Raw genomic sequence first — 14,984 nt, forward strand, 5'->3', positions numbered from 1 at the left:
TTTAAAAAAATTAAATTAGTAATTTGGTAAATAGATATTCTCCTTTTTTAAGCGATTTATTATTTATATTATATTCATATAAATGATATATGGTTTATTTTTTCGGTGTTGCATGAACTTTTTTAGAATATAATGAAAATGTTGATTCACTTTTCAATGTCAATTCATGGAAATGTAAAAAATATGACGAAAATTTAATACACTGTTTCTAATCCAATTATATATATTGGTAAATTTTAATCTCTATACCTTTTTTTTTTGAAAAATCTCTATTATTGGTTATTGTTTTTTTTTTTTTTTAAAAAAGTTATACAAACTATTAGCATTTTTACCTAAAGTTTGTAAAAATATTCGAGAAAATTATTATTAATATTTCAATGAAAATTAGGACTAAATTCAAGATTTATTAAAAGTAATGATGTATTAACCAAAATATTATTATATTTTAAAGGGTAAATTGCAAAAACCACTTCTAAAATATGATGATAGTGATAATTGTAATCATATCTTAAGCTTTCAATTGTGACAATCGGTCCCAAACTTGTAATAATCGAAAAAATGATAAGAAATGAAACCTTTAAACTTATACAATTATTATCAATTATATAAGTTTTAATTTTAACATCCAATGAGAAAGGCAAACCTTGGTAGACAAACAATTAAAGATCCCCAACCACCTCCCATGTCCCGATAACTACCCAAAATAACATCACTTTCACTCCCCATTCCTAATTTTCCCCTCACACAGAAACGCAAATTAACACTCTCCTCACTCTAACATTGTGAATTGAAAACCTCCGATCCGGCAAATGGTTCATCCGGTGGAAGGCGCCGACGAGCGGAGCCCCTTCGGCTCTCTCACCGCCGACGAGTTCTATTCCCGTCATTCTGTCACTCACGGCTCTGACTTCATCACCAATTCCAGAGGCATTAAGCTGTTCACTCAGTGGTGGATCCCTGTCCCTTCAATCAAACCAATCGGAATCATTGCCATCGTCCATGGCTTCACCGGCGAATCTAGCTGGTTCATTCAACTCACCGCCGTCCACTTTACCAAGGCCGGATTCATCACTTGTGCCATTGATCATCAAGGCCATGGATTCTCCGAAGGCCTTCAATATCACATACCTGACATCAACCCCGTAGTCGACGACTGTATTTCCTTCTTCGACGCGTTTCGTGAGCGTCACGCGCCGTCGTTGCCTTCCTTCCTCTACGCCGAGTCGCTCGGCGGCGCGATTGCTCTTCTCATCACGCTCCGTCAGAAATCGACGACTGAGAGCTCGCGACCGTGGAATGGCGTCGTTCTGAACGGCGCCATGTGTGGAATCAGCGCCAAGTTCAAACCGCCGTGGCCATTGGAGCACTTTCTATCCCTAGCCGCTGCTTTGATTCCGACTTGGCGCGTGGTTCCCACGCGTGGATCCATACCGGAGGTATCCTTCAAAGTCGACTGGAAACGGAAACTTGCGACGGCGAGTCCCCGACGCGTGGTGGCGCGTCCTCGCGCGGCGACCGCTCAGGAACTTATGAGAGTGTGTAGAGAGTTGCAGGAGAGGTTCGACGAGGTGGAGGTTCCACTGCTGATAGCGCACGGCGGCGACGATGTGATCTGCGATCCGGCGTGTGTGGAGGAGCTATACCGACGCGCCGCCAGTAAAGATAAGACGCTGAAGATATATCCAGGTATGTGGCACCAGTTGATTGGAGAGCCTAAAGAGAATGTGGAGCTTGTATTTGGGGATATGGTTGAGTGGCTCCGAAGTAGGGCCGCCGGAGATGCTTCTGCAACGGCGGCCGGAGGGGAGTGAACCCCCGCCGAGGCCTAATATTTTCTCTGGAAAATTCGGTATGGGGATTGAAGCGTAATTATTTGAATTTAATGTTGCTTTTTAATAAACGCTAGTTTTTATGGTTTTGGTTGGAAGACTGTCCCTTGGGGACTAGGGTTGTTTCGTCTCGGAATTATATTGAATACAAAGCTTACAATAACCATTTTTAACTTATTTAAAAATTGGTAAAATGTTTGTTTATTAATTTCTAGGGTAAATTGCACAACCCACCCTTATACCCCTAGATTTTTAATTTGATCAATCACCTCCCCTAGACTTTGTAAAGTGTTGCAATTAACTCCTTAGATTAAAATTGGGTAAACCACACATACGCTGGAGAAGGGCAAATTGGATTAAAATTATATTTGTTTTCTTCTCTTCTTCTTCGCTTCATTTCCATTTCCATTGTCATTTTTCCTGCTTGAAGCTCTTCCCACAAAATTTGGCTATCTTCCAATCAATTCCACCACCGGCTCCGCCATTTTCTTTACCTTCTACGAAGCCCAAACCCCAATTTCTTCCCTTGAGAAAACCCAACCCCTCTTCTAATTTGGCTTCAAGCGGCCGTCGGTAATTTCTTCGAGCTCGGTCCATGGCGAGTCAATTCCCACAAACAAAAAGTCGAACCCATTTGCCTAATCCCCAATCCCGGCTCATGGAATCGAAGATTTGGCCCAATTAGAACTGGCTTCAGCATTGCAACAACAAGAGATGATATCTCTAAAATCCAATACTCTCTTTCTAAGTATCTTTTTACTGCAATTTCGTCGTCTGAATCGATCCATTCCGATTACAGGGAACGCTATGTAGGGAAATATGTGCCTTCAATTGGGTATTACATTTTAAAGAAAAACCCCATATTGCTTTAAGGTAAAAGGGTTAATTTGGTTGGTGTTGCCATTGAAGATGGTTTAACAGATCCAATTACTCATGTTGCTACTCATGGGCTGAATGTTCTTTATGCAGGGTTAATTAATGACAAGTAAAAAAAGGAGATGAAGAAGCATTGAATCACGTTGAAGCAAAGAGCTTATATTTTTATTCCCTCGCGCAAACTCTCTTCTCCCTATTTTAACTAAAATGGTCACTTTTTCGTCTTCCTCCTTGATCCCTCAGTAACGCTGAGCATTTTTTTTTCTAATGACAAATTTGCCCTTCTCCATATGTGTGAGTTACCCAATTTTAACCTAAGGGGTTGATTGCAACACTTTTCAAAGTCTAATTTTTCTTGATATTTCATTTGCATCATCATTTTAGAGATATTTTCATAAAGTAAATCTTCGACATTTCTCTAGATATTAATATTTTGAATCTTGATTGAATAATAGTTTTAAGTTTATGAGTTTATAATTTTCAAATGTCAGTTAAAATAAAATAATAAATTTCTAGATGATTAGAAGATTGATATTAATTCATTTTATAAGAAAAAGTAACAAGTCTGGAAGATAGTGAGTGAGTGAGTATTAAAGTCACGTTTACTTTTCAATAAACATAATCAATGATGTGAAAAGTGGGTTTGTTTAAAAAAAAAATCAATTAACAATATTCTGTTATGTAGCAATTTTGATTAAGGATTAGTAAATATGGCCTAGGTCAAATAGTAATAGATGCTAAAAAATAACCTCACTTGTATCTAGTTTAAACAAGAAGGTGAGAAAATTCGACTTTCTCTAATTTAAATAGGTGAGGTGCCAATTGAGTGTAGATTGGGTATGTTTACATCTATACTATATTAAAATGGACGAGGAGAGAATTTTTAACTTCCTTCTTTGCTTTTCAATTTTTTGAAAATGTATACTTTGCCCTTAAATCTTGTCTTTTTAAAACTTTTAGGCAAGACACTTCATTTATGAAAGGACACATCAATTAAACAAATCTTTCCAATAAAAAAAAAAATCTACAAATAGGCACATACATATAATTTTCTCTATGGAGATAACAAATTTAGTTACGAAAAAATTCTTTTTAATATACCATTTCACTCCCCAAAAGAAATCCTAATTTCATGAGAAGAATAGAAGACTACTTGTGAAAATGATTTTTTTTTTTTTTTCACGAGGCCGTTGGATCTTATGATGGACAGAGGAAGAGATTTGCCTCGTCGAAGTATGGATCTTCGGCCTGAACGTTTTCAAACGGATAGATTTTATTAGCAATCCTTTAGTGTTGTATCAAAATATTTTACTTGTTTGTTTTTTTTGTAAGTGTGTGTTGCTTTTTTAGGGATTTGATTTAGGAGTTTTAAGAGTTTATTTACATTGATAGATCAAAGCAATATGTTCATTAATTTACTAATTCATGTAAATATTTTATTTGTTTGTTTCTTTGCAAATGTGTGTATTTTTTTAGAGATTTGATTTAAGAGTTTATATATAGGGAGAGATCAGGGCAATATGTCCATTGATTATAGTAATTTCATTGAAACAAATGAAGATAACCTAAGAGAATTAAAAACATTAGCTATTACTTCCCTCTCCATGGATTAGAAGATTATGTGATTTGTTTACTTTTTTTTTTTTTTCCTATTTTTTAATTTAACTGTAGTGTATATGAATTTTTGATGTCATAGATTGCATGATATCTACCATATTTGTTTTACGCAAATTTGAATTTAAATATAACAATTAAATTCATTTGATTTCATAGAATATATAATCTCTACCAATTTTTTTTACTCCATTTTAATTCTTTAAATTTGTTTTGCATTTTGCATGTGGATGATGGGATCCTCGGCCAAAACATTTTCGAATAGGTAGCTTTTTCTTCAGCAATTCTTTTGGGTGTTGTATTGAAATATTTTGTTTGTTTGTTTTTTGGAAATGTGTGTTTCTTTTGTTTTTGTTTTTGTTTTTGTTTTTTTTGGAAACAAGTAGCTTGTATTGAAATATTTTGTTTGTTTATTTATTTATTTATTTTTGGAAATGTGTGTTTCTTTTGTTTTTGTTTTTTTTTGGAAACAAGTAGCCAAATATTTTGTTTTGTTTTTTGTTTTTTTGTTTTGTTTTGCAAGTGTGTGTTTGTGCATATGTGTCTGCGGGTTTTTTTTTTCCTTTTTTTTTTAATGGATTTGATTTAGGAGTTTATTTACGTGGTTAATTGACTTTAATAACTCCTCTACCTTTGTTTGCTTTGTTATATTGCTTGAAAATGGAAAAAGAGTGTAGGAAGAGAAAGATGTGGGAATAAAACAAATGAAGATCAAATAATCTTGAAAAAAGTCGAAGCCAAATAACGAACATCGGCTATCACTTCCCTTATCACTTCCCTCTACATGATCGATTTTTTTACTCAATTTTTTCTACTTTTAATTTAATTAATGTGTATATAAATATTTGATTCCATAGGTTGTATGATATCTAAAATATTTGTTTTTAACGGAGTCCCAGTTTTTAAAACTTGTTTTTTAGGTAAATATAAAACTCAATTAAATAAATTTCATTTGATTTCATAGGATACATCATTTTTACCAATTTGTTTACTCCATTTTTAATTTTAAAATTTGTTTTATTTTATTGCATTGTATTTAAATATAAAAAATCATTCCCATAACAACTAATTTTGAATTTTATTTTTAATGGGAATTGTTGATTTATTTGCAGTCAATATGAAATAGATTGAACCATAAATATATGGTTTTAAATATAAATTAAAAAAATTATATTGAAACATCCTTGAAAAGAAAAAGAATCTTGAATATATGTGTTATGAATATTCAACCCTTCACTTTTATTAATAACAATTAATTAGGTCAATTATCTCCTAAAAATTGCTTGAAGAAAAAAAAAATTTAATTGAATAATTTTAAAAGTTCGTAGGATTGGAAGTTAACATAATTGGAGCAACATAATTGTTCATAAAAAGATGATTATTTGTGTAAATAACATAATATCCATTTTTATTATTATGACTTGAATTTTTAGTTATCCATTTTCCATTTTTTAAAGTATTAAATGCCTGAAATATATAGTTGAAACGGAAGTTTAAGATTAATCATTAGCTCATGTAAAAATATTATTTTACTTTCTTCAACATGGTGAAAATTTCTCCTAATAGAAAAAAAGTGAAAAATTTTAAAAATGGATACATAATCTTTGGCCAATCAAATTAGGTTAAAGATGTCATCGTTTTATCATTTTTAATATGAGTTGTTTTAAAATTCTAATTTAGATATTAAGGGTTGTTCTAAAAATATAATATGATTATTATATATTAATTTAGGTATATATAAAAGCAAACCTAAATATTTGAAAGAATAAAAATCAAAAGCACATAATTCGAAGTAAGTAAAAAAATACAACATTTTAATTTTAATAATTCACACGTTTTTTTTTATAAGTCAACTTACAAGCTGTTTGTTTATATGTTCTCAAGGCAACTATTTCAAACGTTATCAATCACGTGCAAAAGTATGTGTTATGAAACTAGTTATCCTAAAAGAGCAAATTAAACCAATTTATACAGATTTTATAGATAAATTGGCAAATAGGAAATAAAATTACATAGACATTAATTATTTTTATTAAGAAGAAGGAAAAATTGGAAGAGAAATTAAAAAAAAAAAAGCTGAATTTTCCCTACCTTTAATTTTCATAATTTCCTTTTTACTTTTATTTTAAATTTATTTATTATAATTATCATATTTTCTGGACTTATGTAGTACTCCGTTTTATTCCTCGATTTTACAACAATTCTAGCTATTTTCTTAATGGTAATATTTAATTTTAGCCATTTATCCTATAAATCTAACCGGGGCTTGTTTCAGTCGATTAATTTTCTAATATGTTGGCTAAGTCTATCTAATAGCTACATTAACAACCACGTTTCCAGCACTTGCGTTAATCAGATGCGGACAATTTTACCATTTTACCCTTTGTGAAAAGTTTATAATGATATGACCCAAGACCGATGTGTAAATGGCGCTGTTTGAACATCATCGTAAACAAAAAGGGTATATCCCTTGATGGTTGCATATACATTTTCAACCTTTCGATGGTAAAAGTTGGATCTTCAAATTTCTATAAATGTTAAAATGGAACTCTCAAACTTACCATAGTTGTAGAAATTAGACTTTAAATAATAAAAATTAAACTTACACAATTATTACAACTTGTAGAATGATATAAGTTTGAGAGTCCAATTTTTACAAGGAAAATTCTTATAAACTGAAAGAATGCCAAACTATTTACATGTATAGTTAAAAAAAAAAAAAAAAAAAAGGTTAACCAGCAAGCACTCTTTCCCTTTTTTGAAAGCCTAAAATACCCATTTTACATTTGAACTTTGCCGGCGTAAATCGGCAATTTCGTCTTCGTCGACTTTGGTGTCTTCTTTTTCATCAAGTTCAAGGATTTCTTCTTACTCAGCTTCAACGTCTTCAGCGACTTCTTCTTCCTCGACTTCGACGTCTTCTTCTTCCTTCAGTGCGGTGACTTCTTCCTAGTCGATTCCTTCTTGCTTGATTTCATCTACAGATCATCGTTTTTCTTCTTTATCATCGCGTTCCAAAGATATGTTTGCCTTCTTCTTCTTCTTCTTCTTCTTCCTTTTCTTTATTGTCATCGTCATTTTCTTCTTCCCTTCTAGGTTTTCAAAATCTTTTTTAGGTTTTGCTTATTTAGTTATCTTTAGTGATCTTTCTTCTTTCTTCTTATTCTTATTCAGTTGATATTTTTCTTCTTCTTTAATCAAATTCAATTGATAGACATTGGAATTTAAGTGATTTTGAATTAAACTCTGTTAAAATGTGGCTAATTGGATTTCAAATTAGATAGATTGTGATAGAGTCTATCACTATTCTATCACTATCTATCGTCGAACTCTACCTCTGTCTATTACAGTGATAAACAACACTAAAATTTGCTTGGTGTATGTATGTTCTTTTAAATATTTTCTCAATTTCTATTCTTCTATGTTTTCTATTTGTTGTTGTGCAAATGTATATATAGTTGGGACTATGGAATGTGCTGTTTTCCTTCCTTGATTGATTCAATCTATTTATAATTAATTTTCTTTATGATACTTTATGTTTGCTTACTAGTGATAGACAGAGATAAATCTCTATCACTATCTATCAGTAATAAATAGGATAGAGCTTTATCCATGTCTATCTACTTATTGTAATTTGACTCTGTAATGTGGCTAGTTGGAATGCAAATGGGATAGACTGTGATAGAGTTCTATAGTTTAGTTGATTTGATACTTGAGGAGATTCAATTGGATGGCTGCTATAAAATGTCAGTACTATTGGATCTTGGTAAAAATAATGTTCAAACTGTGTTCCAATAAAACAAGACAAGGATGTTTGTTGGTATTTGACTTTAGCTAAAAGTGAAATCACTAGACATCCTTTCGTTGCTCATGTAAGTGATTGTTCTTTTTTAGAAGGATCTTCTACTTCTATTAGTAGCGTAGGTGGTGATCGAATGTTATGTTTAGGTTCTATTTGTAAACCCTTAGCTTTGTTTTACTAGTTAATTATGTTTAAGTCCTCTTAGTTATGTGTTTAAGATGCTTATTAATATTCATGTAAGTGTAAGCCAAGCTACATGTAATGTATAATGTGTTTGCATATATTAAGAAGAAGGAAAAATTCTTTAAGTGTTGGGAAAGGATGCTCTTGGATAGATTGATGAACAACCAACACTTAGTGAATTTTGAAAGTTTAAGGTAAGGGAAAGTTGGGCGTGAAGCCAAGTTAAAAGATGAGGAAAATTTTTCTAAGTGTTAAAAGGTTAAGCTCTCGGGTACTTGGATGGCAGAAAAATGTTCTAAGTATGGATTTCTAGACCCTCGGATGGAATGGAGAGGAATTAACACTTAGAAGAAAACATGAAATTTTATGCAATGAATTATGTCACGTTATACGACCAGTCTTGTTGAACTATGCGGTTGGAAGTCCGAGAAGGGGACATTACAACTAAGTATAGCCATGTTATATACGGAAGGCCAAGGAAGAAGTAAGTTGGTTCTTGAGTGAAAAAGAATGGTCGAGGTTGGTATATAGGACGTATGCAACCAAACTCATATGAGATTGATGGGGATCAATGTAGGCATTGTGCAAGTGACCCAGTTGCCTAAGCAAGCACTCAAAGAAGATGTTAAGGCAGTGTGTTAGGAAGGTCTCGAAGTAAGTGTTGGTCGAGAGGCTTATAAGTTAGCAAACGAGACTGTCATGGATTGATGTGATGATGGTGTCGTTCAATTGATGTGATGATGGATAAGATTATGTGATGACCAGAAACGGGGTTAAGTGATCGCAAGCTCTATGTGATGAAGTTAAGCTGAGGAGTTTAGCTTAATCATTTAGTAAATGGGTTAAACGACAACCTTAGAAACGTTAATTAAGGATTAGCATTACCATATGGCATTTAATTAAGATAAGCTTTCATGCAAACCCAAGTATAAATAGGCTTTGCGAAGAAGGAAACTATTTTGCCAAAAATTTTCAGATGCCTAAGGGGAAGTGTTGCTGCCACTTGAAACTCAGTTGTATTGAAGGGATTTTGGGCAAGCTCGATAAGAGTAGAGGATTTCCAGCCTATTCAGAAGAATTTTATGCTCGAATTTTTAAGGTAAGAAGAGTTACGATGTTTATGAGCAAATTCTTGAAGAAAATTTAGTTAGATAATGGATGGATTAAAAGTTATAAATTTAGGAGTTGAAATATGAAATAGTGATTATGGATGATTAAGCAGGCAGTTGCTTGCCTGCATCTGAAGAACAAGCAAACAATTGACACGTTGAGATATGCGACGATATGCATAGACGTGAAGTGAGGATTTACGCGAGCAAAGGTAGTCGCCGGGTAAGGTGTACGCGGCGTAAGGTGTGTGCCTGCGCGAAGAGCAATAGCAACAGTGCTAAGTGAGACGCGTAGTGAATATTCGTCGCATAGGAACGAAGGCATGTCTTTAGGACTTTCTGAGCACTCGATAGTGAGAGTTGCCTATCTAAAGCCAAGTAGAAGATAGATTGGCTAAGTATACGCGATGCGATGAGTTCAATTATGATGTGATGAAATCGCTAGTATGCGATGATGTTGAGAATGTTAAGCTCACAAGGGTGCTAATGATACTAACCAAGGGACCTTTTCTTATTTCAGTGCCGACGCAAATAGGAGAGGCTTACAAACCATTGGATAAGTAGTTTAAGACAGTGAGTAACAAGTTTTCACAATGATTTCTAACGAATAGTTTTACAAATGATTTTCAGCGCATAATCAGTTTAACATGTTGTTTTAATAGCATGATTTCCTTAATGCATGCTTAAAATATATGTTGATCGCATGATCCATAAATTCCAAGACTGAAATTTTATATGTGAATTTGGCATGCATTTTCAGTAAGCTTATGTTCATGTTATAAAATATGATGAGTTTCTACAAGGAATTTATAAGCATATTTATGTTACAAGGCACTATGTGATGGTATGAAAATTATAAAGTTTAATCATTTTACCATGTGTATGTTATTTTATGTTCATGGAACATTTAAAATGTTTTGTACCTTGTACAAAAATCCTACTTCGAATGTTTGACACCGAAGGTATGATAAGGTATCCAGATTTCCAATTATGTTAGGGATCCTTGATACCGAAGGTATAGTAAGGTAGTTAGGATCCTATTCAATTCTATGTACACGTATGATCTATGTTATCAACGTGATGAAATCAAGCAAAAGAGATCTCTCTCAACTAAGGTTATTAGGAATTGAGCAAAAGGGCTCTCCCTCATGTTCAGACAGAGGAGTAGAGGTACTTTACAGGAAAGAATGATGAGTTGTAATTCAGGGTTTTTATATGCTATGACTTCATGTTTTCAGTTTTTTTTTCAAACCCTGAAAATGAGAATGTAATTGTTTTATGATAAGCTTGTTTATGTCATGTATGTATGAAAGAATGTTTTTTTTTTTTTTTTTAAGTAGTCACTCACTAGGCATTTTAAGCTCATTCTTTTTCCCTCTTTAGGTAGAGGTCAATGCCCCGAAGCCTAGCAGATATGCCAGTCAATCACTGCTTAAGAATTTCAGTAACTCGAAGTTTAGGTGGTCCACTATGTACTGTTAAACCCTAGTTTTATCTGTACATATTAGAGGGTTCAGGGTGGAACTTCGAGTCACCTTTATAAATATGAACACCTGTACTTTTGGTATTAATATATGTGTTGGATGTGGATGTTCTTGATGTGAAATTTTCTTGTTATGTGTTAAGTTGTTGCTGGATAGGATGTTGAACTATAAAGAGATATAAACTATTTATCAGGCACTGAGAAAATAGGTTTACAGGAGTATGTTGGGCAGTAGTAGTCATAAGAAGGTTGGCAATTGCTGTCTTCACATCCCTTCTTGGATTATGAGGGTAATCTAGACGGGGTGTGACACGACTTCTTCTTATTCAAATGATGAAGTTATAAAATATATTCATTTTAATGGTGATTTAAAGGAAAAAGATGTATTTGGAAGAAAGAAATACCGTCAAAGTATTTTGGCATAATAGTAGTGAAGAAGAACTTTTAAATTAGGACTATAAGATCAAATTCAAAGTCACTTGAGTTCAAATGTTTGGAAGAAGGCTATAAATGATATGTTAGGGCATCTCAATACAAGGGCAATGGGTTGTGGATGCTTAGGAAATACATTTCTAACCATGATTATTCAATGAATACAATTTAGAGTTGTCATAGGCAAGCTTCTTTATCTGTAATTGGTGATTGTTTGAAAGATGATTTTAGGTTTATCTCTACTGATCAATCCATTCCTAGAGATATTATGCATAAGACTCGTACAATACATGGTGTTAATATTAATTATCAAAAAGCTCGGAGGGAAAAAATGTTGGGGTTGATGCCTTAAATCTCGTAGGGTTCTGTCGTTTGTAAACACATGTATGAACAAACATTTGTGTTATAATAATATGAGATATTTTATTCACTACTGTCTATGGAATATGAGATATTTTAGTTGCATTAATCATAAACCAATAAACTAAGATCCCCAATTATCGTTGTAACTTAAGCATGTATGTGGAGACATATAAGTGGACCGTGCCTTAAGTGATAACCCAAATGGTTTATAGTATATGGATAAAGGAGGGAAACCTTATCCTGGTGACACTACGGATACGACCTGCTTTGTAGATGTTACAAGTGTTGTAAAGTGCTATAAATGATCTGATCCTGATCATTCATGTGAAGACATGCGAGTGGGGTATCCTATACAAAAGAGTTTGTATAAGACCGGACCACGAAATGTTTAGTCTATTATATAACGTCGTTCATGACAGAGACTTTCATTTCACTAGAATGACCATAGGTAACATAACCTTAATCCTGAGTGAGTTGGGAACTCCTGCCTATGAGGGCGGTCCTTTGATTTGTATGAGTGCGAGTGGCTAGATCGCTGACTCAAACCTATCACTTGGGGATTTGTCTGATTAGGGAGCTGGGAACTCAGCTACACAAGACGGAATTCACTCCTTCCCTGAAGTAGGGGTAAATAGATAAATTGCTCCCTTAAAGGCTTATTCCGGGGCTTGAACAATGTGGCAACACACCTTCTCATGGCCCGAGAAGTGTTACTCATAGTAGGACTATGATGTATTGTTCATTAGACGAATCAATGGTACTTAAGGAGTTAGATGTAACTAAAAGGGCAAAACGATAAATTGGCCCAGCTGTACTTACGAGGGATTTGTGAAGGGTCATCGTATTGTTGATTTGTTATATCAAATGGACACAGAAATATATCTGTAGTACGAAGAGTGCAACTATCGATCTTTAGTGGAATGCCCGGCAGTTAACGGATGGTGGATATCGTGATTAAAGAGTTTAGTCAGTTATTCACGTACCGTAGGAACTTCAATCTATAGGTCCATAAGATCCCCTTGGTAGCTCAATGAATGCAAGTTGAGAATAAGTTTTTGGGTTAGTTTGAAGTGTTCAAATTAACAAGAGAGAATTTGATTATATATGATATAATTAAATTAATTAAATTATATGTGATATAATTGATTTTGATGTATTAGATACGTTAATTGGAGGAATTAATATAAATATGATTTACATTAAATGCAATAAAGGAGAAAAAGAACTATGGTTAAATATTACATATGATGTGATATTAAAACTATAGGTTATAAATATAATATGATAAATTAGTTATTATATTTATTTATAATAAAACAATTATAAGATAATTGTTTTGTTGGTTATTATTTTCTCTTTTAACCATTGCATGTGGGAAGTTACTATCAGTTTTTAATAACTAAGAATAAAAATGAAAATTGTTTTCATTTTTGAAAAAAGAAATCACATTCGATCGAGTGGAAAGAAAAGCTATACGATAGCCTTTGAGAGAGTGGACGGCGAGGCATCGAGTTTACTAGACGACAACTTCTCGTTTACTAGACGATCGAGTACCCAGTCTATATGATAGACTTAGACGTTCTCCCACTAACTCGATCATTGAGTTCCTTATTCCCTCTACCAAATTCATACAGAGCCCACACCTCCTAGATTCTCACACCGAGAAAACCAAGGTAACCTCTTGGTAGTGTCGAGTGTTTTTGTTCGAGGGTCGAGGATCGAGTCTTACTCGATAGTGTTCGAGGATTCGATAGTTCCTGATTTGCACTAGTTGTTCGTTGCATTCGTGAAATTGATCGAGTTTGCTGGGATGCGTGACTTGTGTAGATCGAGGGAATACTTGAAGAAGAGTTCTTAAAAGGTATGTTACTCGATTCCCTTTGGTTTTAAATGAAAAGAATACTGTAATTTACTCGATGATGCATAACTGTTCTTGTATGTTTGTAAATGTTTTGTTCTTTCACAATGAGTTTGGAACGATCTTGCTTCAATGGATCTCTTGTTTAAGAGTTTCTTAAAAAAGAACACATAGTAAGGTCATTAAAAAGTGATGTAGCTGAATCATACAGCTTGATTCCAAGGTTCTTTGAAAACTTGAAGGAAATGAATCTAGGTATGACTGATGAAGTACTTTTCTTAGAAAATTTCTATCACTGTCAATCGTAGATAGATAGTGATAGAGAACTATCGCTGAGATCACTGTCCATCTTTGATAGATAGTGTTAGACATCTATCACTGCCTATCTATTAATGTTTCTATGTATTTTTGCAAGTATGCACACTACTTTAGAAATGGATGAAAATGGACATTTCAAATTTTGTTTCATGGCTATTGGTGCATCAATCGAGGGGTGGAAATATTGTAGAGGTATCATATGAAGAAAATTGAATCCGAGGATTTTCATGAGCAGCGAAAAATAGATCATTTCAAATTACAATCATGAATGAATATTACAAATTCTCTAAACAGCCCATTCGACGAAGCAATCTTGGACCCTCTTGGCTGCGCTGTGCAGTCGTACACAGAAACAAATAGTTATGTATTCAATACAAAAATTACAGCATGAAACAACAAATGAACAAGGAGAAAAACTACGAACGTTTGTAGACTCGTCTCCATGCTCCTTGCTCACGAATTCTCAAACACAGCAACCTTGAACGCTTGAACAACACGATTGTTACACAGCACGAATACCACGCACTCGTCCTCTGCTATTGCCTCGACCACGAACACCCCAACAACATGAATGGCCTCCACAAAAGCTCGACGGTGTCGAGTTGAGTATGACACCACCAAGAAGGCTACCTTGGTATTCTCGGTGTGAGAATCCAGATGGTGAGCTTTGTGTGGACTTGGATTGAGGCAGAAGAAGGAGGAGACAACAATCGTGTACACGATTGGGCAAGTGAGAGATGGCTGAAACTTATCGTATAGGTCGATGCCCAATCGTTTAGCAAAAGCTAAGTGATCGTCTAACAAAACCTAAGCGGTCGTTTAGTTCATCGCTTAGAACTGTGTCTGTCGCTTACAAAACACTACACGATTGTCTAGCTCGCTCAAGCTGTCACTTAGTAAATTTGTATTTACTTGACCGCTTCCTTTCTGTGAGATTCTGATTGAGAAAAATCTCCAAAACAAATTTTGACAAAAACTTTTTCAAAACTTACTAAAATTAGGAAAACCATTTTCCTTTTATCTCACAGTTACCATGAACCACCAATAACCTTTTACTCAATTGGTTATTAGAGAAAAAGATTTAATTATCCAATAATTAATATTATTATAAATATAA

The 14,984-nt window shown here is 33.8% G+C and overlaps 1 protein-coding gene and 1 long non-coding RNA gene across 2 annotated transcripts; both read left to right on the forward strand.

Annotated features, from left to right (window-relative positions):
• Positions 1-224: 224 nt before the first annotated feature.
• On the forward strand, positions 225-2,014 carry LOC120081606 (caffeoylshikimate esterase-like). The gene has a single exon (XM_039036636.2). It carries the CDS (start codon positions 810-812, stop codon positions 1,809-1,811), a length of 1,002 nt encoding a protein of 333 aa, XP_038892564.1. The 5' UTR covers positions 225-809; the 3' UTR covers positions 1,812-2,014.
• Positions 2,015-2,568: 554 nt separating this feature from the next.
• Positions 2,569-3,126, forward strand: LOC150035148 (uncharacterized). The gene is made up of 2 exons (XR_016530732.1): positions 2,569-2,702; positions 2,799-3,126. It is a non-coding gene; the product is annotated as an uncharacterized LOC150035148 (long non-coding RNA).
• Positions 3,127-14,984: the final 11,858 nt, after the last annotated feature.

This window comes from Benincasa hispida, chromosome 7, assembly GCF_027475165.1.
Source record: "Benincasa hispida cultivar pf3 chromosome 7, pf3_genome.v1.1, whole genome shotgun sequence".
Taxonomy (NCBI): Eukaryota; Viridiplantae; Streptophyta; class Magnoliopsida; order Cucurbitales; family Cucurbitaceae; genus Benincasa; species Benincasa hispida.

What these genes read in the sequence shown, in the direction of transcription:
- LOC120081606 (XM_039036636.2), top strand. Translation starts at nt 810, where the DNA reads ATGGTTCATCCGGTGGAAGGCGCCGACGAGCGGAGCCCCTTCGGCTCT.